Raw genomic sequence first — 24,270 nt, 5'->3', positions numbered from 1 at the left:
GTTTCCACCTCTACCAAATACTGCTTGGCTCCCTCAGTACTGTGTGATTCTTTCTGAAGACAGTCCCTCAAACAAGTAAGAGCTAGGGGACAGGATCACCTGGGACAGAGAAGAATATCTGATGCATGCAGCAGCCATGGCAGGGTGGTGTTCAAACCTATGTTTCCTGAAATACAATTTCTTTGTTTTATTTATTTTTTAATTTTATTTTATTTTTAAACTTTACAATATTGTATTAGTTTTGCCAAATATCAAAATGAATCCACCACAGGTATACCTGTGTTCCCCATCCTGAACCCTCCTACCTCCTCCCTCCCCATACCCTCCCTCTGGGTCATCCCAGTGCACCAGCCCCAAGCATCCAGTATCGTGCATCGAACCTGGACTGGCGACTCGTTTCATACATATTATACATGTTTCAATGCCATTCTCCCAAATCTCCCCACCCTCTCCCTCTCCCACAGAGTCCATAAGACTGATCTATACATCAGTGTCTCTTTTGCTGTCTCATACCCAGGGTTATTGTTACCATCTTTCTAAATTCCATATATATGCGTTAGTATACTATATTGGTGTTTTTCTTTCTGGCTTACTTCACTCTGTATAATAGGTTCCAGTTTCATCCATCTCATTAGAACTGATTCAAATGTATTCTTTTTAATGGCTGAGTAATACTCCATTGTGTATATGTACCACAGCTTTCTTTATCCATTCATCTGCTGATGGGCATCTAGGTTGCTTCCATGTCCTGGCTATTATAAACAGTGCTGCGATGAACATTGGGGTACACGAGTCTCTTTCCCTTCTGGTTTCCTCAGTGTGTATGCCCAGCAGTGGTATTGATGGGTCATAAGGCAGTTCTATTTCCAGTTTTTTAAGGAATCTCCACATTGTTCTCCATAGTGGCTGTACTAGTTTGCATTCCCACCAACAGTGTAAGAGAGTTCCCTTTTCTCCACACCCTCTCTAGCATTTATTGCTTGTAGACTTATGGATGGCAGCCATTCTGACTGGTGTGAAATGGTACCTCATAGTGGTTTTGATTTGCATTTCTCTGATAATGAGTCATGTTAAGCATCTTTTCATGTGTTTGTTAGCCATCTGTATGTCTTCTTTGGAGAAATGTCTATTTAGTTCTTTGGCCCATTTTTTGATTGGGTCATTTATTTTTCTGGAGTTGAGCTGTAGGAGTTGCTTGTATATTTTTGAGATTAGCTGTTTGTCAGTTGCTTCATTTGCTATTATTTTCTCCCATTCTGAAGGCTGCCTTTTCACCTTTCTAATAGTTTCCTTTGTTGTGCAGAAGCTTTTAAATTTAATTAGGTCCCATTTGTTTATTTTTGCTTTTATTTCCAATATTCTGGGAGGTGGGTCATAGAGGATCCTGCTGTGATGTATGGCAGAGAGTGTTTTGCCTATGTTCTCCTCTAGGAGTTTTATAGTTTCTGGTCTTACGTTGAGATCTTTAATCCATTTTGAGTTTATTTTTGTGTATGGTGTTAGAAAGTGTTCTAGTTTCATTCTTTTACAAGTGGTTGACCAGTTTTCCCAGCACCACTTGTTAAAGAGATTGTCTTTAATCCATTGTACATTCTTGCCTCCTTTGTCAAAGAGAAGGTGTCCATATGTGTGTGGATTTATCTCTGGGCTTTCTATTTTGTTCCATTGATCAATATTTCTGTCTTTGTGCCAGTACCATACTGTCTTGATAACTGTGGCTTTGTAATAGAGCCTGAAGTCAGGTAGGTTGATTCCTCCAGTTCCATTCTTCTTTCTCAAGATCGCTTTGGCTATTCGAGGTTTTTTGTATTTCCATACAAACTGTGAAATTATTTGTTCTAGCTCTGTGAAGAATACCGTTGGTAGCTTGATAGGGATTACATTGAATCTATAAATTGCTTTGGGTAGTATACTCATTTTCACTATATTGATTCTTCCAATCCATGAACATGGTATATTTCTCCATCTATTAGTGTCCTCTTTGATTTCTTTCACCAGTGTTTTATAGTTTTCTATATATAGGTCTTTAGTTTCTTTAGGTAGATATATTCCTAAGTATTTTATTCTTTCCGTTGCAATGGTGAATGGAATTGTTTCCTTAATTTCTCTTTCAGTTTTCTCATTATTAGTGTATAGGAATGCAAGGGATTTCTGTGTGTTGATTTTATATCCTGCAACTTTACTATAATCATTGATTAGTTCTAGTAATTTTCTGGTGGAGTCTTTAGGGTTTTCTATGTAGAGGATCATGTCATCTGCAAATAGTGAGAGTTTTACTACTTCTTTTCCAATTTGGATTCCTTTTATTTCTTTTTCTGCTCTGATTGCTGTGGCCAAAATTCCAACATATGGAGGCTGAACAACACACTGCTGAATAACCAACAAATCACAGAAGAAATCAAAAAAGAAATCAAAATTTGCATAGAAATGAATGAAAATGAAAACACAACAACCCAAAACCTGTGGGACACTTTAAAAGCAGTCCTAAGGGGAAGTTCATAGCAATACAGGCATACCTCAAGAAACAAGAAAAAAGTCAAATAAATAACCTAACCCTACACCTAAAGCAACTAGAAAAGGAAGAAATGAAGAACCCCAGGGTTAGTAGAAGGAAAGAAATCTTAAAAATTAGGGCAGAAATTAATGCAAAAGAAACAAAAGAGACCATAGCAAAAATCAACAAAGCCAAAAGCTGGTTCTTTGAAAGGATAAATAAAATTGACAAACCATTAGCCAGACTCATCAAGAAACAAAGGGAGAAAAATCAAATCAATAAAATTAGAAATGAAAATGGAGAGATCACAACAGACAACACAGAAATACAAAGGATCATAAGAGACTACTATCAACATTTATATGCCAATAAAATGGACAACGTGGAAGAAATGGACAAATTCTTAGAAAAGTACAACTTTCCAAAACTGGACCAGGAAGAAATAGAAAATCTTAACAGACCCATCACAAGCACGGAAATTGAAACTGTAATCAAAAATCTTCCAGCAAACAAAAGCCCAGGTCCAGATGGCTTCACAGCTGAATTCTACCAAAAATTTAGAGAAGAGCTAACACCTATCCTGCTCAAACTCTTCCAGAAAATTGCAGAGGAAGGTAAACTTCCAAACTCATTCTATGAGGCCACCATCACCCTAATACCAAAACCTGACAAAGATCCCACAAAAAAAGAAAACTACAGGCCAATATCACTGATGAACATAGATGCAAAAATCCTTAACAAAATTCTAGCAATCAGAATCCAACAACACATTAAAAAGATCATACACCATGACCAAGTGGGCTTTATCCCAGGGATGCAAGGATTCTTCAATATCTGCAAATCAATCAATGTAATACACCACATTAACAAATTGAAAAATAAAAACCATATGATTATCTCAATAGATGCAGAGAAAGCCTTTGACAAAATTCAACATCCATTTATGATAAGAACTCTCCAGAAAGCAGGAATAGAAGGAACATACCTCAACATAATAAAAGCTATATATGACAAACCCACAGCAAACATTATCCTCAATGGTGAAAAATTGAAAGCAGTTCCTCTAAAGTCAGGAACAAGACAAGGGTGCCCACTTTCACCATTACTATTCAACATAGTTTTGGAAGTTTTGGCCACAGCAATCAGAGCAGAAAATTTCTTTGTTTTAAAAAATGCTTGATACACAGTTCTCTAGTTTGAGTCAAATGCTCATCACATAAAGATAATCTGGGAATTTGCTGGCTATTTTTAGTCATTTTAATTAAAATTTTAATTTTAATTAAAAAGCTTTATTTTGTTCTCATTCATGATGCTTTGATTTCTTACCTAAAGAAAAATTATTTTACTATTTTATTTACCTTCTATTATATTTATTAAATCTACCTCTTTAGCTAGAATAAAAGAACACTTTTAAAGGTAGGAACAGCACCCAACTCAAACACCAATCCTGACAGCTAGCAAAGGGCATAATATTATACGTTAATGTTTCCTAGTGAATGTAGCAGAAAAGCTGTTTAGAGTTATGTTGCTTTTTAAAAGTAAAAAGTTTAAAATTGCAAACTGATATATGACCATTAAAATAAGTGAAACAATCTAGAGCTGGATAAAGAAAATACTTTTTTTCTTCCCTCCCACCACACTGAAGAAACTAATGTTATTTATATTTGTATTAATAACATTATTTGTAATTTATATCCTTCCATACTTTTCTCCATGCTTATATAAATATATAATCATACTTAAGGGTTTTAGCTGTTGTTTGTTAACATAAAATGGAATCATACTATACTTATTTTTCAGTTTCTAGTGATGTATCACGGTCATCTCTCTCTGTCTTTTAAATAACTATCAACACATAAACCTTAATATTTTTAAAACTGCACTACAGATACATTATGATTTATTTAACCATTCCCCTATAGATGGCTACTCAGGTTGTTTCTAGTTGTTTGTTGCTACAAATACTACAATAAATATCCTCATGCACATATGCCTTTCCTGAGCGACTTTCACCATTTTCACTTTTCCATGGGTAAAAATAATGGTTATCTTACTGTTGTATTAACTTAGACTTTCTCAAATACTAATAAAGTTGACTTTCTTTCATATGCTTATTGGCCATTTGAACTTTCACTTCCATGGTTTACATATTTTTCTGTTAGATTACATTTATTTCATTAATCTGTCATATTCTTTATCTATACTGAGGATTAACATTTGTCATTTGGGTTACAAATACCTTTTCTTCATATTAATATGTTTTGTTTTTGTTTATGGTATACACTGACAAATTTTTCAAAATTCTTTATGGATTTAGGTTTTCTTGCTTGCCTTAGGCAAGGCTCTCCTACACCACATATTTATGTAAATATTTTCCTAATTTTTTCTAAAATTGATATTTTAAATTTACATGTTTATAACCTACCTGGAATTTATTTTAATATTTTGTAAGCCAAAGGTCTGATTGTTTTCTTTCAGAAGGATGGTTATCAGCATCATTTATAAAATAAATCATGCATTTCCAATTGAAATAAAACTTCAACATTTCTCTATCAGAAATAGATTCAGTAGGCAGAAAATCAGTAAGGTCCAAGTTGAACTCAACACCACCACCAATAAACTGGATATGATGGACACCTATACGCTACCTCATCCAACAGCAGCAAAACACACATGATTCTCAAGCTCACATGGCACATTCACCAAGATGGACCACATTCTGGGTCATAAAACATGGCTTTAACAAATTTAAAAGAATAGAAATCCTACAGTGTCTGCTCTCCGACCCACCGTGGAGTTAAACTAGAAACCAATAACGGAAAGATAACTGGAAAATATCCAAATACACGGAGATTAAACAACACACACATGGGTCAAAGAAGAAATTTCAAGAAAAATTTCAAAGTATTTTGAACTAAATGAAAAGGTAACATCAAAATTTGGGGAATGCAGTAAAAGCAATGCTTAGATGGAATGTATAGAATTAAATGCAGGCATATATTAGAAAACAAGAAAGACCTAAAATAAACAAACTAAGTTTCTACCTTAGGAAATTAGGAAAAGAAGAGCAAATTAAACTGAAAGTAAGCAGAGGAAGAGAAATGATAAGAATAGAGCATAAATAAATAAAATTGAAAACAGGAATCAATAGAGAAATATCATTGGAACCAAAAGTTGGTTCATTGAAAAGATCAAGAAACAATGATGAGCCTCTAGCTAGGCTAATTAAGAAAAAAAGAGAAAGGACACAAATTACCCAAATCAGAAGTGAAAGATCCTTTGAACATTAAAAGGATAATGGAGGAATACTAGGAATACTTCCCTGCCCACAGATTTGATAACCTAGATGAAATGGATCAATTACTTGAATAAGATTTTGCTGAAAATTTGCTGAAATTCACACAAGAAGAAACAATGTGTATAGGCCTAGATTTGTTAAAGTAACTCATTTAATAATTAATAACCTTCCAAAACAGACAGTACAAAGCCCAGAGTGGTTCACTGGTGAATTCTACCAAACATTTAAGGGAGAGATTCTGCCAGTCTTCTACAATCCCCTTCATAGGACAGAAGCAGAGGGAATACCTTTTAATTCATTCCATTACCCTAAAAGCAGACAAAGACATTATAAGAAAACAATTTATAAAATAAAACAATCACCAATAATAGAATATTTAAAGAGTACTTTGTATAAGCTCTGGCAAATAGACATTTAAGAGCAATAAATTATGATTATAAAAGCAATCTTTGAAAAGCAAAGTAGCCCAAATTTTTAGCATCAGACAATAATTTTAGTATACGTATCTATTTGGTCTTTTATTCAGACTTAGACTATCCATTTAACTAAAGAGAAGAAGAAAATATATACTTAAAAAATCAAAGAACTCACAAAGAGTCCTAAAATTTTATACTTAATTGTTCAGTAAGCATTTAGATGAGCCTATCATTTTTAGGTACTGTACAAGATACTGACATTAAGATGGTGAAGAAGAAAACAATTCCTGTCCCCAGGTACTCAATCTAGAAAGAATGTGAACTTGTTAGTTGCTTGGTCGTGTCTGACAGGCAAAAATACTGGAGTGGGTTGCCATTTCCTTCTCCAGGGGATCTTCCTGACCGAAGGATTGAACTTGGGTCTCCCACACTGCAGGAAGATTCTTTATCATCTGAGCCACCAAGGAAGCCCCAATCTAGAAAGGGAGGCAGACAAATAAAGTAAGAAGTATGATATATGTTTCTTTGACTTGAGTCCTTGCTCCTGCCCTGGTTATGGCAGGAGGGAAAAGAAGGAAGTATCTAACAGTAGCAGAGATGGAGTCGGGAGAAGGCACGGTAGAGGAGAGGTGAGGAAGCTTTCTCAGGAAAGGTGATGGAATAAGCTGCACATGAGAGAAGAGCAGAGTATCCAACAAGAGAAAAGTCTGAGACTTTTTTTTTTTCAGGGAGAGAACAGCATGGTAGAGAGACAATTCAACATTTCTTGGATGACCATAAATGCACTGAGGTGAAGATTATGCCTTTTCTTTTAGACATCATGAGTCTGATATACTTTTGGAGCATGTGTTAAGAGTTCTGTAGGAAACTGGAAATAAAAGTTTTAGAGTTAAGACAATGATTGATTGAAAACAGAGTTGGAGCCATTACAGAAAGAAATGATTGGTGAATCAGTCTAAGGAAAATGTGCAGAATGAAAAGAAGATCAAAACTGAATTCTGAAAAACACAATCACTTAAGGTTTGTACGGGAACCCAAATGCAGACTTGAAAAAAAAAAACAAAAAAAGAGGGAAATAACTAAAAAAAAGGATGAACTAAATTAAAGACCAAGAATATTTCAAGGACAGAGTAGATAATAGTATCAAATGCAGTAAAATGCAAAGACTAAAATGCGTCCACTGTTCTTGACATCTTTAGCTAGGACAGTTATCGTTATTTGGTAGAACGTATACCAGAATAAGGTAGATTGAGTGATTATGGGATTAAGAAAGTAGGAGCATTCAGCATAGAATTTTCTTTCACATGATTTAGATATAAAAGTAGAAAGTTCACAGGTTTCATGGAAAGAATTTGGATAAGTTCTTTCTGATGACTTATGTTTTCTCTGGTTAAGAGAAAGTAATATCTTTTACTAAGATTGTGAAAAGCAGCAGTTGAGGAGAGTGAAGGACAGAAACAGACAGTGGGAAGACTAGGTAAGTGTGACCAGAAAGATCTAGGATGATCAGGCATTGCTGGAGATCTTTAGGTCAGGCTGTGGAGAACCTTGTTGTGAAATCACTAAAGGAAATCTTAAATGTTAATACTCATCTTGACTATTTTATCAGTAAGTAAGAACTTAGAGCAAAGTAAAAGAAAATTTTCTATCTTCTTTTAATTAGCAAACTGAAATTAAGCAAAAATTTAAATATGCATGTTTGCTAAATATGGATATTTGATCCAGAAATCTATAGAAAATATATAAAGACAATGCTTTTAAGCTTATCACATATTTTCTTAAAAAGAGAAAAAAAATCAAAGTTAAATAATGTTCTAATAAAAGTATTAAATAAACTAACTGCTAGGAACTCAAAGCATTAAATACCAAGTCTTTCTAAGAAGGTAAGATTTTTAAAACAGGTTTATGGGTGTGAAATTTGAAATATTCTTTTTATGTATCTCCTTAACTATGATACATTTGCATGTGTACCTTATTTTAAGTGACTGAAAAGTAATTGAACAAAACATTCTGATAAAGAATTCTTTGTAAGAAGTATTCTCCCTCCTCTAATATACCACCTAAACAATTATTTTGGAGTTGCTATAGTGTGTGCAGGTCACACTTTTACAGTGAATATAAAAGTGTAAGGTATAGAAAGTGTTTTATTCAATAAAATCAAGATTGCCTTTCTGATATGAATATCTATTTACAGATCTGTCATTTTGAGTACAGAAAATCAAGATCATTATTAACTCCAGAATGCAAGTGTAAAAACAGCTGTTGAACATTATAACAATCATTATTTTGGATTACTACTTTTATTCTACAGTGATATTTCTGGAAAAATTCTAAATCTATTTTTGAAATGGAAGTAGTTCCTCTGCAGAGACAGGACTTGTTAACTTAGCTGCTGGTTGATGAAGTTGGTAGGTGATCTAACTCTGATCTACACAGTCAGATCAGAACAAGAATTACTACCTCTTTTACAAGAGCTGATGCACTAAAAAAAGGCCCAAAGTACACTCTAAACTGTTTTGTCAACTGTTACTTTTAAAGTGTCACCTCAAAAGATCAGCAGTATCATTTGGTTTAAAATTGCTCTAAAATAAAGCACAAAGCTTATTCTTTCAAAAAGGAAGCAAGTGATTTTTGATAGTGCTGTTTACAGAGGGAGATTTAAAACACATATATATGCATGCACATACACACACATAAGCATACATACATAATTTGCAAAGGCCAGAGGTATAGCTTTTATAATACTTATGTTAGTGCTTGATTTTCTTAAAAACAGCATTATTATAAATTATGATTAATGTATGATTAATATCATATAACTAATTTATTAATAATTATCACTATTATATGTAATTTTAATATATGTGTATAATTAGATATGTATATAGTTATAATATATGTGCCTAAATTATTACATATTATAAATTATGATTAATTTACAGTTATATGCAATATATAATTATTACTGCTACCATCAGTGGTGGCCTGTTACATCAGGTACTGGGTTAATAAAAGACTTACATTTTATTTAATTCTCATAACCACTCTATGATATAAAAATTCTTACCCATATTTAAGCATAGGTAACTTGAGGCTTGAAGAAATTTTTCTCACTCAGCAACTTATTTCAAATAAGTTGGGGGAGCTAGGAGTTGAAACTAGGTCATATGATTTCAAAGAAAACCCATGTTTTTAACCACTGTCTAGTGAACTATTAGTTTGCTGTAACTATTAGTTTGCTATTTATTAAAATATTTAAATCAATGATTTGTAGATCAATGGGCTTAAGCAAAAAAAAATTTCTCTAAAATATTTCAAAAAGAATGTGTTACATATTTTTTCTTTATTGAATCTATTACCTGTCTGTTGGTGATTTCTCTTCATTTTCATTTTATTTCCTAAAATAAAATGTTCTTATACTTAGAAAAATAACATTTCCACATAAAATGTCGATTTTTAGAACTATAAAAATGGTGCATATTTTCAAAGTAACTGTAGGGACAAAGTACTCATTTACATACACTGAGCAGTCTGTCTTTATTTCACCCTGTTCTAATCCCCAGTTCCACCACACATCCTCACTGACCTACACTGGTAGACTCCACTTATTACAATTGTATGGAATTGGCCAAAAAGCTCACTGGATTTTTCTACAAGATCTTTACAGAAAAACCTTAATGAACTTTCTGGCCAACCCTACACTTATTGTTTGGGTATAGGTTCACACTATCCAATTAATTATTAATAATAAAAACATATATACTAAATACATAGTGATTAAATTATGTATTAATCTTATCTTAGAACTCTAAACTACAGTGAATTTGAAAATTAAAAAGGGGATACATATAAGACTAAGAAAACATATTTCTGTTTTGAAACACGGGTCTTTGAAGAATAAATATCAAATTTGGCTCATCCTTCTTTTTCTTACCTCAGGGTGACTGGAGATATTCAAAATGAGAGCCCATAGTTCAGCTCTCAGGGCTGTGGGACTTCCTTGTCTGATATACTGTTGAGCAGCAGCACTATCTTGTTCTGTTAAAACTGTTAAAAGTATATTAGAATCTCATTAGAAAATGTGTAATGTAAGAAATACATTGAAATCTTTACAATTTTTTTTAGGAAGCTAACATTTCATCTTTGTATCTTACATAATTAAAACATATCTTGGCAATCTTCTTTTACTCTCTGATTTTTGATGTGGTCTTATTTACAGTCCTGTATGTTTTAAGCCTTAGGCTCCTCCACCTCCTACCTTATCTGAAAGTTTTTTTAATGTAAGTACCTTGAATTCCTGTGCTTTAACTATAGTTTCATGGATCTGCCACTAATGATGCATATATATAATAAATTTTGGATTTGAAGATCACATCAAATCATACCTACAGAAACCATAAATTTCTTAAGCATATTCTACTAAGTCATGAATGTTCTAGTATTTGGAAGTAGTATGCTATCTGAAGTATTACGACTAAGAATTCTACAAATGTAGATATCCATTCTATTAGATGATCTTTTAACTATCTGCCAAAATCAACAGAAGAAGTGAAGAAGTGAAGATGCTCAGTCGTGTCCGACTCTTTGCAACCCCATTGACTGTAGCCTACCAGGCTTCTCCGTCTATGGGATTTTCCAGGCAAGAGTACCAGAGTGGGTTGCCATTTCCTTCTCCAGGACAATGAACAGAAAAGAGGAATTTTTTAAGAACTGAAAACACAAAGGATCCAATAACATTTTAAGGCTCCAAATTATTCAGAAGTGGTCAAGTTCTCAAAATTAATATATTATCCTTTTGTTTTAATTTTTATTTTAAAGAAAATATTAACTATTAAATCTAGAAATTAAGTCCCCTTCCAAAACAAATAAAACCAAAATATAAAAAAGTAAAAACAAAAGAAGAAACACTAGACATCTGCTAATACTTGTCTAACAGTACTGTTTTCTTATATTCTTAAAAGAAAAAGGAAAAAACCTTACACTAAATGAAAATGAGAAGACCAAAAGAAACAAAGGGACCATTTGAAATAAAAAGATGAAACATATCCTTTAACTTGCAATTATATTTAATGAAAATATCAAATCATATAAATACAGTCCTCTAGATTCTGAAAATTGAACTAAGGAGTTTAGACCATGATAATATAACTGTCAGAAGGTTCATTCTGACACAAAGACTTGTCTGCACTTCATATTTCAAAGACTGAACTGGATTTATATAAACAAGGAAAAGAATCTTCAAAAGATGGGGAAAATTTATTCTCCAGAATGCTGACAGCTGCTCAGTTATTAAGTCCTGCCACTGTGAACAGTCACCAGGAAGCGTGGCAGTCATCACTTTCTCCTGATGCAGGAGCATATTCCTATTAACGTTAATGAGAAGGGTGTGGGCATATCAAAGAGAGAACCTGACTCTGATTTTAAAATGAAATTCTACTGTTGAATGGATTAAGCTAATACCCTTGAGAAATGTGTAGCTGCATTTATCTTTTGTTTTTTAGTGAATCATCTGTGTACTTCTTTATCTGCTGTTTATTGATAAAGCCAAAGTGATGCATTTCCCCTCTTTATAAAGATTCCTATTGTTTTATCTACATTGTTAATTATGATTCCTTTTTAGGTCTTTAGCTTTTCAGGGATTAAATTTCAGATGAGGGCATATGATACAGACATTTACTTAAAACTGTCTCATTTTCAGAAGTTAAAATAAGTTTAATCAAAAGCTTATCTTTTTCTCAAGAGGAGGAGATGTATACTAAATAGCTGATTCGTGTTATTTCACAGCAGAAACCAACACATTGTAAAGCAATTATCTTCCAATTAAAATGTTTAAAAAGCTTACCTTTTTGCCCAATACGTACATGCTCATTTTCAAAAAGCTCTAAAAATGATAAAATAACATTTTTAGACACAAATATAATCAGCCACATTTAGAATAATATTATGTATATTTTTCTAGTATTGATGCTTCTAATTATTTTCAAAGCTGGAATAGCTCTACAGGAAACTATAAGAATATACGTAGAAAAGTCTTTTTTCTAAGTTGTTTGAAGTTTATAGAAATTAAAAGAAAATTAAGTATATTTAATCAGAAGAAAAAAATTGATAAACTAACTTCCTTTGTTAAAATAATATAAAATACCTTCTCATAACACAAGTTTCTGTCCATTCATCTTTAATTTTTTTCCCCTAAAAACAAAACTTATTGACAGCTTCATTTGCAAACCCCTACTTCCACTCTAAACTAGCATGAAAGCATACCTAATAAAAGCGTTAATACTATATGGGTAATCCCACTATAAAAATGCCATTTTAAAAGGTTATATGGGGAAAAAAAATTTTTGCTTTTAAAGTACCAATCATAATAGAAAAAAAACAAAACAAAACTCCTAAACTTGGTCATATTCAACCCAAGAAAGTTCTGTTCATCAAAGACATCACTGAGAGTGAAAAGGTGAGTCACAGAGTGGGAGAATATATTTGCAATATGTATCTATCCAGCGAAGGTCTTGTACTTAGAACACAGAAAGCACTCCCAGTAAGTCAACTTAAAAAAGACAACTATCCAATGCAAATATGCAGAAGATGTGAACAGGTTCTTTACAAAAGAGGTAATCCAAAGGACTGATAAACGTATGAGAAAATGCTCAACCATGTTAGTTATCAGAGAAATGAAATTAAAACCATTATGAAATACACAACCACCACAATGGCTAAATGCAAAGGAAATGGAGCAAATAAGCTTCTCATACAAAGGTGGTAGGAGTGTAAATCAGTCCAACCACCTTGGAAAACCATTTGGCGACACCTACGAACACTGAACGTATGCACACCCTACAGCAGTTAGCAGCATTACTCTCACTATGAATCTTAACGTCTGCCTATATGTACCAGGAGACTTACACAAGAATACTCACAGCAGCACTACTGTAATACAGTCAGCCCTCCAAATCTGTAGGTCCCACATCTGTGGATTCAACCAACCTCAGACTGAAATATTTTTTAAAAATTCTAGAAAATTCCAAAAAACAAATCTTGAATTTGCTGTGTGCTAAGTTCTAAAAAGCAAAACTTGAATTCATGTGAATGAACTGACGTTGGCATACCCTGCTGTAGTCTCCCACCATGTCATGGATTCATGCTGCTTGCCAAGAAAAGCTATAAGGTCAGTAAAAATGAACCAAGCATTTGCAAAATAAAGCAGAAAGAAGCTGAAGTATTAGTGCTGCCCTTACAATTGCAAAAATGGTCTCTGGTTCATGGTAAAATGCTTACAAAGGTATTAAGTGTGTGGCTGGAGGACATGTCACAGAAGCATATTCCTGTTGACAGCAAGATGAGGTGTGAAAAAGCACTTAGCCTCTGTGAGCACCACTATAAGGGGCTGAGGAGAATGGAGTCTGAAGCTCACAAGGGATGGCTGGCTAGCTTTGTGAAGTGCTGCAACCACAAGAACTTAGAGATCATGGGAGAATCAGCATTGGCTAATGCAGAGACAGCTTCAGCGTTCCCAGAAGAGCTCAAAAAACTTACAGAAGAGATAGGCTATCTTCCAGAGCAGATCTTCAATTGTAATGAAGTGGGCATGGTCTGGAAGGAGATGCCCAATAACACCTATTTCCATAAGAATGTAAAGCAAGTCCCAGGGTTCACGACCTGGAAAAATCACCTTATTCTGGTGCTGTGTGGTAATGCAGCAGGTCATGTGATCAAGCCAGGCTTCATCTACTGAGCAAGCAATCCCCAGGCCCACAAGAACAAAAACAAAAACTGCCGGCCCATGTTCTGGCAATACGAGAAGGTTTGGGTGAAGGCCGTTTTGTTCTTGGAGAGGTTCCACCAGTGCTTCATTCCTGATAGTAAAGGGATGAAGAGAAGGGGCTGCCATTTCAAGGTCCTCCTCTTAGCTGAGAATGCTCCTGGTCAACCCCAATCTCTCTGCTTCACCAACGAGAATGTGGAAGGCTGCTCCTGTTTCCTAACTCTCTGTCACCGCTGCAGCAGTCCATCCAGGTGACTTACATCCACCTCACTTGAAAAAGGTTCCCCGCTGCCCTTGATGCTAACCCTGCCTGCAGTAGCAGCAGCAGCAGCCGCCTCAGTAGCGATTTATGAAAGAGCTTCACAACTGCAGATGCAAGTTTGCCCACTGCAGAGGCTGTAGATGCCCTAAAGCCTGATGCGTGCTGGAGGCCATTCTGGAATGAAGCAATCAGTGACTTGGGGACTTCCCCAATATTGATGCAGAAATCAAGAATACTTTGAATGTTTCAAGGAAAGTTTGGTAGGGGAGATTTCTCTGACATAACTAACTGATGACAATGTTGAGGGCCACACAGAAGAACATAGAGAAACCCTTACCAAAAAGGAACTTGAAGATATGCTGAAATCCTATAAACACACAAGGATGGTGATGATGATGATGACGTAGGAGATTTAGAGGAGGCAGAGTCGTCAATCTAGACACTTGAAAAATTTGCAGCAGTTTTTCAAATATGATTAGAGACAGAGAACATGTGTGTATGTGGAAGTGGGGATGGAGGTGGCAGAAGGGGGAAGGACAGAATGAGGAGGCAAGAGATGAGATTTGAATAGTAAAAACAGTGGTTATCTTTGACACAGGGGATTAAGATTGAAAGGGGGTAGGAAAGGACTTCATTTTATTGATCTGGGTGGTAATTTAATAAGAGTGTCCAATTATAAAAATTTATTGAGCCATTCTCTTAGGACACATGTACTTTCCTATATGCATTATACAGTAAAAAAGGTTTTAAAATGATAATAAAACATAGCTACATCTAGAGTTGTTTTATATATAAAACACATAGAACACATAGTATATGCTCAATAACTGTTTATTATTATTATTAGCAACATAATAAGTGGCCAACTTGCTTATCTTACAGTGGAAGAAACAAGTCCCAAAATACAAAGTGACTTTTCCAAGTCACCAACCAGCCAGTGGCAGAGGAAAAGACAAGAGCAGCCCCATGACTCCTGTCTATGATAATCAGTACAACAGTATAGACCTTCCACATTTTAAGTCAATTTTTACTTCCTGTTTATTATGATTAAATATTAATCCAGTCTTTTATGAAAATATTGGCATTTAGGCACAAGAAAAGAGATGTTGGGGAAATGTTCTAGATGAAAACACACCACGTTTAAAACCTGTGTTTGTTTATACAAGATAGAATGTCAGTGTTCATTTAACTCGGTGATATGAAAAATAATAAAGATGGTGACGGCAAATAAAGGGAGCCATGAGTGCTGCCAATGAAAATGTTACCAACAAAATGACTTGTGTATGTCCTAGGGGTTTTCAAAATTGTTTTAAAGACCCTCAAGTAAAAAGACAATATCTAGTTGAAGGCTAATAAATATACAAGATTCTATACAATAATTAATAGTAACCAAGGAGAGGCAAAAAGCATGTTAGTTGACAGATATTAAAAAGTTACTAGATTAATTTGGAAATGACAAGATAAACCTTGTTTTATCTAACTCTCATTTTCATTTATTATATGCCATATGGGAGAAATACTAACCAGGAGGCACTTGTGTAGAGTCATCTATACCCAGCTGTCCTGTAGTTAAGCCAAGTTCTACAAAGAATTCTTTCTGAAAAATAACACACAGAATTACCATACATCTCAGACTTTTCTACACGTTATTTAAAAGATAATCTTCACCTAGACATCAACCTAAATGAAAATCACAATGTAAAATAAATCTTTGCTTAATTCAAATATCTAAAAAAGAAAACTATATTATTGAACCTTTAAATAGTAATGCTTTACTCCAAAATTTTCCCTTTTCAGATAACAAACTAGTCAGTAAAAGTAAAGACTAATTATTCTTTTGAGTAAAGAACTAATAACATTCAAATCTTTCTTTAAACATACATATACAAATAGCACATGCAGTACTTATAAATTTTATTTTCTAAATTCATTGTCTAAAATTATCAATATAATTCTGTATCTGTGCTTTGTATGGTACTGTATTTCACTCAGCTCTTAATCAAATAAACACTGCAAATATCCAAAACAACTTAAATTAATTTTTAAGTAAAATTAGACTACCAAGTGCTCTGCTAAAATAAGAATAAATTAGATTTATTCTCCAGACTTCCTCTACTTATCTACTAATGCCTAAGGAAAGTAACCCTGTTTGTCTGTTTTTTTAAATACATAAGAACCTCATAGTATTCACATTATTTTTATTCCCTAAGTAATTAAATATTTCTATTAATACTTGCCTCAGTCTTTTGTCATTATTCTAATTGCTAAAACCAAACTTCCTTCTTCTTTAAAAATGGAATTAGTTTTAATCCTTCATAATTATCTATGATTATTTAAATTAGTGATTTGTGTCCCTCATAAAACAGTTATTCAGCATAACATATATTTTATTTTTTTATAGATTTTAAATAAGTGTCATTATATTTCAATCTTTTAACTAAAAACTTGATTTTTATCTATATCTTAAAAAAGCACTGCAACTTATGTTACCAATTTTGGTAACTAAAGAGATAAAAATTTACTGCTTTGGACTATTTTCAGTAGTGTGTTAGTCACTCAGTCCTGTCTGACTCTGTGACCCTATGGACAATAGCCTGCCAGGCTCTTCTGTCCATGGAATTCTCCAGGCAAGAATACTGGAGTGGGTAACCATTCCCTTCTCCAGGGGATCTTCCTGACCCAGGGATTAAACCTGGGTCTCCTGCATTGCAGGCAGATTCTTTACTGTCTGAGCCACCAGGGAAACCCTGGGCCCTAATCTCAGATTTTCTTCTTTATGAACATGTATTACCTTTTCTGCAACCTCTATCAAAGCATATAATTACATAGTATTGAAATTATCTTTTTACTGTCCGTTTCCTCACTAGCCTGAAGCTCTTGGAAGACAGTCCTATCTCTTACACACATTTGCACCTCCAATACTTAGCACAGTGCTTAGTGACATGTAACAAGGGGGAGTTAATAAATAGTGAACCACTCTACTGAGCTCTAGTTCCAACCTGCTGCCTGTACCTGACTGAACAGGAATTAGTGTGCAACTTCTCTTTAGAGTTAATACATTTTGGTTTCAAGAAATTCCCTTTCGGCAAGATAGAGGTACAGGATTAAGAGATATAAACTACTACATATAAAGTAAATAAGCTACAAGAATATATTGTACAACACAGGGAATATAGTCAATATTTTATAACTATAAATGAAGTATATCACCTTTAAAAATTGTGAATCAACACGTTGTACACCTGAAACTTATGTAATATTGTACATCAACTATACCGCAAAAAAATCCTTTTTAATATGCATGAGTCTGCATAACACTGTGAGCTAGGTTTGAGGGCCATCTATTATAGGATCATATAAGACTCACTGAGTCTCACCAAGTTCAGTACTCACACAGACAGACCAGGGTTACAGATAAACCATGCACTCTGGAGGTAGAACCATTATCACCAGCCACATGATTCAGGAAATGGGGACAACCATCCCTAATGCCTGAAGACATTAAGTATGGTCACAGTTTTTTGAAAATCGGTCACAGGATTCTGATTCTCCAATAGCTAAGAATTTATCTACACCAGCTCCAGGTCCCCTCAGACAGACAGAAGGCATAATTAGTCCCACTTACAACATGTAAAGCTGAGCACCGAATAATTGATGCTTTTGAACTGTGGTGTTGGAGAAGACTCTTGAGAGTCCCTTGGACTGCAAGGAGATCCAACCAGTCCATTCTAAAGGAGATCAGCCCTGGGATTTCTTGGGAAGGAATGATGCTAAAGCTGAAACTCCAGTACTTTGGTCACCTCATGTGAAGAGTTGACTCACTGGAAAAGACTCTGATGCTGGGACGGATTGGGGGCAGGAGGAGAAGGGGATGACAGAGGATGAGATGGCTGGATGGCATCACCGACTCGGTGGATGTGAGTCTGGGTGAACTCCGGGAGTTGGTGATGGACAGGGAGGCCTGGCGTGCTGCGATTCATGGGGTCGCAAAGAGTCGGACACGACTGAGCGAATGAACTGAACTGAAACCTTTTCATAAATCATCATTTCCTGCTTCTTTACCTAGCAAACGCCCTCAAACTATTTCAAATGTCAGTACCTCTGAGAAGACCTTCTACACTTCATGAGAAGAATCTGCCACTTCCTCTTCTATACAGCCATATCACTTTGTATAAACCTCTCCTAAGAGGACTTCTAACATCTTTTAAAATAATGTCTTAAAAATAGTTTTTTATGACAGTTATAGTACTAATGTTTAACATTTACTGCTTACTATGTTTCAAGGACCGCTTATATGCTTTATATTTATATATTAATTTCTTAAGGCTGCCATTTTAAAAAGTACCACTAATTGCTGCTGCTGCTGCTAAGTCGCTTCAGTCGTGTGTGACTCTGTGCGACCCCATAGACGGTAGTCCACCAGGCTCCCCCGTCCCTGGGATTCTCCCGGCAAGAACACTGGAATGGGTTGCCATTTCCTTCTCCAATGCATGAAAGTGAAAAGTGAAAATGAAGTTGCTCAGTCATGTCCGACTCTTAGCGACCCCATGGACTGCAGCCCACCAGGCTCCTCCGTCCATGGGATTTTCCAGGCAAGAGTACTGGAGTGGGGTGCCATTACCTTGGCTAGCTTTAAAAAACAGAAGGGTGCTTCCCTGGTGGCTCAGACAGTAAGCGTCTGCCTGCAATGCAGGAGACCCAGGTTAGATTCCTGGGTCAGGTAGATCCCCTGGAAAAGGAAATGGCAACCCATTCCAGTATTCTTGCCTAGAAAATCCCATGGACAGAGGAGCCTGGCAGGCTACAGTCCATGGGGTCACAAAGAGTTGGACACGACTGAGCAACTTCACTTTCACTTTAAACAATAGAAACTCCCAGTTTCTCACAGTTCTGGAGGCTATTAGTTCAAAATGTTAACAAGATCATGCTTTCCCTGAAGGGTCCAGGAAAGAATCTGTTCCATGTCTTTCTCTTAGCTTCTGGTGTTGCTGACAATTGCTGGTGTTCCCTGGCTTATACATGCAACACTCCAATCTCTTCCTGTCATACTACATTCTCCTTGTGAGTCTCTCTTCTCCTCTTCTTTTAAGGACACCAGTCATATTGGATTTTGAGCTCACCCTACTCCAGTAAGACATCATCTTAATTTCATTGCACCTGCAAGGGTCCTATTTTAAATGAGGTCACATTTACAGGTATTGGAGGTCAGGATTCAACATAACTTTTGGGGGGGTCCACAAGTCAACCCATAACATATCTTAAGATATTGATCAATACTTTTATGAGATACTATTATCCAGATATTGAACAAGAAAACTAAAGCTCAAGGTTAAGAAAACCTGCCCAAGGTCACACAATCAGTGAGTGGTACAGCAAGAGGTTAAACCAGGTTAGTTGGCTTCAGAATCTAATTATCTAACCACCATGCTATGCTATCTTTACATACATTAAACGTAAGTCAAATCAGCTAAAAGACTTAACAACAACCATAACAAAACATTAGTTCCCTGTTTATGCACTCCTCTTCAACACACAAATACACACAATCACAATTATTCCACTACGCAGGAACAACCACTTTCAGCATTTTTCCTGGTATTCATATCCATATTTTGGAAATCCTCTGGTGGTCCAAGGGTTAGGAATCCACCCTCTCACTGCCAAGGGCCTGGGTTCAATCCCTGGCTGGGCAACTAAGATCCCAATAAACCATGCAGCATGGCCAAAAAGCAAACAAACACACATCCATATTTCAAGTAACAGGTACATTCTGCTATTTTAAATTTAGCAGTTTCAAATAACTATTAAATCTGTTAGTGATAAATGTGGATTTTTAGCTCAGTACATTCTCTTTTCCTCCCTCTATCATTCCAATATAAGTATATATCAATGTTTAATTACATCTATATTAAGAGTTTGTTGTTATTATTATTATTTAAATATTACTCACTGCTGAGGAATGTAGTATGCTATAGATGTTTCCTTTCTTGTACTTTTTTCCATACAGTTCATAATTAAACCACTTTTTCACTTATGCATTTTCTCTACTTACCTCTCCCTCCTCCCTTCTGCATGTGGTTAGCACGTCATCAGGTCATCTATATTTTGGGGGTTTTTCTTGCAAGTTCTCATCATGGAACCCTACAACCTCCTGCTCCAATATGGATTGCTCTGCTCTGGTCCTGTTGCACAGACAGGCCTGGAAATTCTCTTCACTGGCATTCTGGAACTTATTCTACTCTTAGGTTGGAAATCCCATTTCCTAGATCCTCTATTTCACTCTTTTTGTTTACGATCTTGTTTTAGAGCATTTCTACCAATAGCTCCATGAATTAGAATATTTTAGGTCATGTACATCTGAAAACAGATACTTCAACTTCACATTTGATTGACTGGTGGTTATATACAGAATTCTAGGCTTGAACTCATTTAGATTTTTAAAGGCTTTACTTAAAAATCCTCTGGCTTCCAGTCTTCCTGCTGAGAAGTCAGATGCCACTCTGATGCCTGAAACATTATGTATACTCTGTTCTTCCATAAAAAGTTTTTAGTCTTCTCCTTTTCAGGTGCCTTGCTATGGGTCTTCTTTCATTCATAGAACTGGGTACTGGGTAGGTCTTTTCATAATGAAGATTCCTGTCTTTCAGTTATTGAATTTTTTTAACTCCTTGGCTTCTGTATTCTCTTTCTGGAACTCCTACTGGCCAGGTGTCAGCCCATCTGGACTGACCATCTAATTAAAAAAATCTTTTCCCATTTATTTTTCATCTCATTGGCTTTTTGCTTTTACACTGTCTTCTGATAGAGATTTCCTGGGCTTTCTACTGATTTTTTTTGTACACCATATTTTTTATTTCCCTAACTCTCTACCCATTTTTTTTGCACATCATATTTTTGATTCCTAAAAGCTCTTTTTCACTTTCTAATGTCTTGTTTTGTTATTCTAATGAAATTCTGTTCCTGTTTCATGAGTAATATCTTCTCCCTGGGAATATTAATGTTTCCTTTAAGTCTTCTATTGGGAAGATACAGTTAACAAAAGGTTAACCTCTTTGTCCACGTGAAGATTACTTTGTATTTACCTTCTCTCAGCACTGTTGCCCTGAAAATGTACTGGATTATGAAAAAAAAATTGTGGAGAGGAAAGCCAGCTACATAACCAGCAATATAATTTACTGAAAAAAAAAATGACACTTGACTGTTACATTTCATCTGAAATGAAGGACTGTAAGTGGACTAAAGAACCTATTGGAAAACACAGGCCTTAGCTACCTGGTGTGCCTCTTGAGAGGACTTGGAAACTGTGCTCATGTGCATTACAAGAAACAGTTCCCATTGCGCCTGAGATTTTCCTATGCTGTACCTACGTAACCTTGTTACTTCCATGTGCAAGCATTCCTTGTAGGGGCTAGGAAGTAGCAGCTGGTAGGCTGTAAGGACTTCCAATGAAGATCTACATGATATATTGACATGCCGTGTTTTCTGTTCTGTATCTCTCTACAAATCTAATTGAGCCTTATACCAGGTTTTGGCCTATTGTATCCTGCAAGTGTAGACGTAAATTCAAACCTGAGGTAACTATATTGGTGGTCATAATAATTACTCATTTCCTAAATTGGCTATTTCTTCTTCCTTATTTTTCTCTGCAGGGTCTGTTTTAGTTTTGAGCTGTGCTTTTCAAATTGTAAAATTTCAAATATCTGGAGAGCCTAGGCTGGTCAGTCATATTTCGGATTGAGGCAATGAACAATTGACTGGAATCTCTGTCTTTGAGGCCTGGGCAGAGTATGATGGGCTTTAGTCTGAAAAATTTATTTATAGACAGCCAGCTTTCACTTTCTTTCTTTTGGTCAACCTTCACTTAATTCTTCTGTTTTCAATACAATGCTTCATTCCTATTCAGCTCTACATTTGAGGTCTCTGAGTTCATGGCCTTTCTGCAATGATTATATACACCTCTGGTCTCCTGTTGGGGAGGAGGAGTCGCCAGAAAATGAAGGATGGGACAAGCCTGGGGGTCTAAACCCTTTTATACAATCTCTATGTCTCCTCAATGTCTTCTGTCACATGTGGTATCTCCAATTCCTCATTCTTTGCAAAGTTCCAGGGAGAAAATCATCTGGTTTCTTGTATCAGTCAGAGTCCAGTCAAGAAATAGAAACCATATCACAAGTGTGAACAGGGAAAAACAGAATTAACAAGTGCAGAAAGCAACTATGGCTTCTAGGCTGAAGGAGAGTGAACCAAGGAAGGAAGAACTCAGGAAAGGTCCCCCACGTCCTCAAGACTGAGATTCAGACTTTTAAGGAGAGGGTGTGCCTGCCCCAGGAACATGCAGACCAGAGGTGAAGAACAATCTTGCCAGTGAGTACAGGCTGGAGCTGGTTGACTAAGGGCTGCCAAATTGAATACTACTGGGTCTTCTGTTTGCTGCTCTGCTGGCTTCTGTACATGGAAAGTCCCTTTATCCTACTATGGTCTTGCAATGTCTCTCCAGAAACCACTACTGACAAAGCCTAATGTCAAGCTAGTTGGCAAAAAGGAAATGTTTACAAGGTCCAGCTCCAGTATAATAAAACAGGATTTAAAAAAAAAAAAGGTAGGTTTACAAACCACAAATGGTCAGAATGGTCATCATCAAAAAGTCTATAAATAATAAATGCTGGAGAGGGTGTGGAGAAAAGGGAACTCTGCTACACTGTTGGTAGGAATGTAATTTGGTGCAGCCACTATGGAAAACAGTATGGAAGTTCCTTAAAAAACTAAAAATAAACTCATGATATGATCTAGCAATCCCACTCTTGTGCATATATCAAGAAAAGACAAAAACTCTAAATCAAATCATAGCAGCACAATTTATAACAACCAAGACATGGAAGCAACCTAAGTGTGCATCAACAGATGAATGTATAAAGAAGATGTGGTATACAGATGCACAAAGGAATATTACTTGGCCATGAAAAAGAACAAAATATAGCCATTTACAGCAACATGGATGGATCTAGAGATTATCATACTAAGTGAAATCAGTCAGACAGACAAATACTGTATCACTTATATGTAGAATCTCAAAAAATAAAACAAATGAACTTCCTTACAAAACAGAAATAGACTCACAGACATGGAAAACAAACTTACAGTTACAAAAGGGAGAAAGAGAGAGGTAGGGATAAATTAGGAGTATGTGATTAACATATATGCACTACTATATATAAAATAGATAAATAACAGGATTTACTATATAGTACTGGGAACTATATTCAATATCTTGTAATAACCTATAATGGAAAAGAATCTGAAAAACAGTATGTGTGTGTATCTGTGTGTATGTAACTAAATCACTTTGCTGTACACCTAAAACTAATACAATATTGTAAAGCAACCATAGTTCAATTTTTTTAAAAAGTAGATTTGGAGCTGAAAGGTAATAAATTGATTACCATCACACTTCTCATCCATATCTCCCACCTTTCAGAAGCAATAAGGCTTGACCTTCTTCTTCACGTCTGAGTCATTCCTCATTCTCCCATCAGTTCTCTATGTTAATACTTTAAAATTTAGTTGTTTCTTAGTTTCACCAAAGACAATATTTACATTTCTGTGCTCCTTACTATTTTGGGGTAATTAACAAAAGAAAGACTGGTGGTAATTTCTTAACTTCTTTGTAAGGAAATCTCTCCACTTTACTACAATTATTCTATTTTAAAACTAATTTCCTTACCAAAATGTGACAATCTGCAGAGCAAAGATAGTCTTTAACTCATCTTATGTTCTTTTATCTCCCTCAGTGTCTTCCATATTAGGAGCTTAAAGAAAGGTTGGTTGAAATAAATGAATGTATATTCCTTAAAATTTTTAAATAAAATTCACAATTTGTTTCAATCAGTTTTATAGCTACACATCAGGCACTGAAATCCCAATAAGAGGTCTTATAAGTCTATGCTGTTTATTAAAATAAGAATTAAGCAAAAGCATTTATAGGTCAATGAAAACTCACCTTTAATCCTACTAGCAAAGCAACTCACTCTCTATAGAACA

General features: G+C 35.3%; 1 protein-coding gene across 4 annotated transcripts in view; it reads right to left on the bottom strand.

The window, feature by feature from the left end:
• The window catches only part of TBC1D19 (TBC1 domain family member 19), a 159,653-nt gene that overhangs the window by 71,716 nt on the left and 63,667 nt on the right, over positions 1 to 24,270 (bottom strand). For all 4 annotated transcript variants that reach the window (XM_061419854.1, XM_061419855.1, XM_061419856.1 and 1 more), the window contains 3 exons: positions 15,757 to 15,829; positions 12,051 to 12,089; positions 10,143 to 10,255 (listed from right to left, as the gene is read on the bottom strand). In XM_061419854.1, coding sequence (XP_061275838.1) covers positions 10,143 to 10,255; positions 12,051 to 12,089; positions 15,757 to 15,829 — 225 coding nt within the window. The remainder of the gene's footprint in view (positions 1 to 10,142; positions 10,256 to 12,050; positions 12,090 to 15,756; positions 15,830 to 24,270) is intronic.

This window comes from Bos javanicus, chromosome 6 (genome assembly GCF_032452875.1).
Source record: "Bos javanicus breed banteng chromosome 6, ARS-OSU_banteng_1.0, whole genome shotgun sequence".
Classification (NCBI taxonomy): Eukaryota; Metazoa; Chordata; class Mammalia; order Artiodactyla; family Bovidae; genus Bos; species Bos javanicus.
This window is presented reverse-complemented; position numbering and strand designations above follow the sequence as displayed.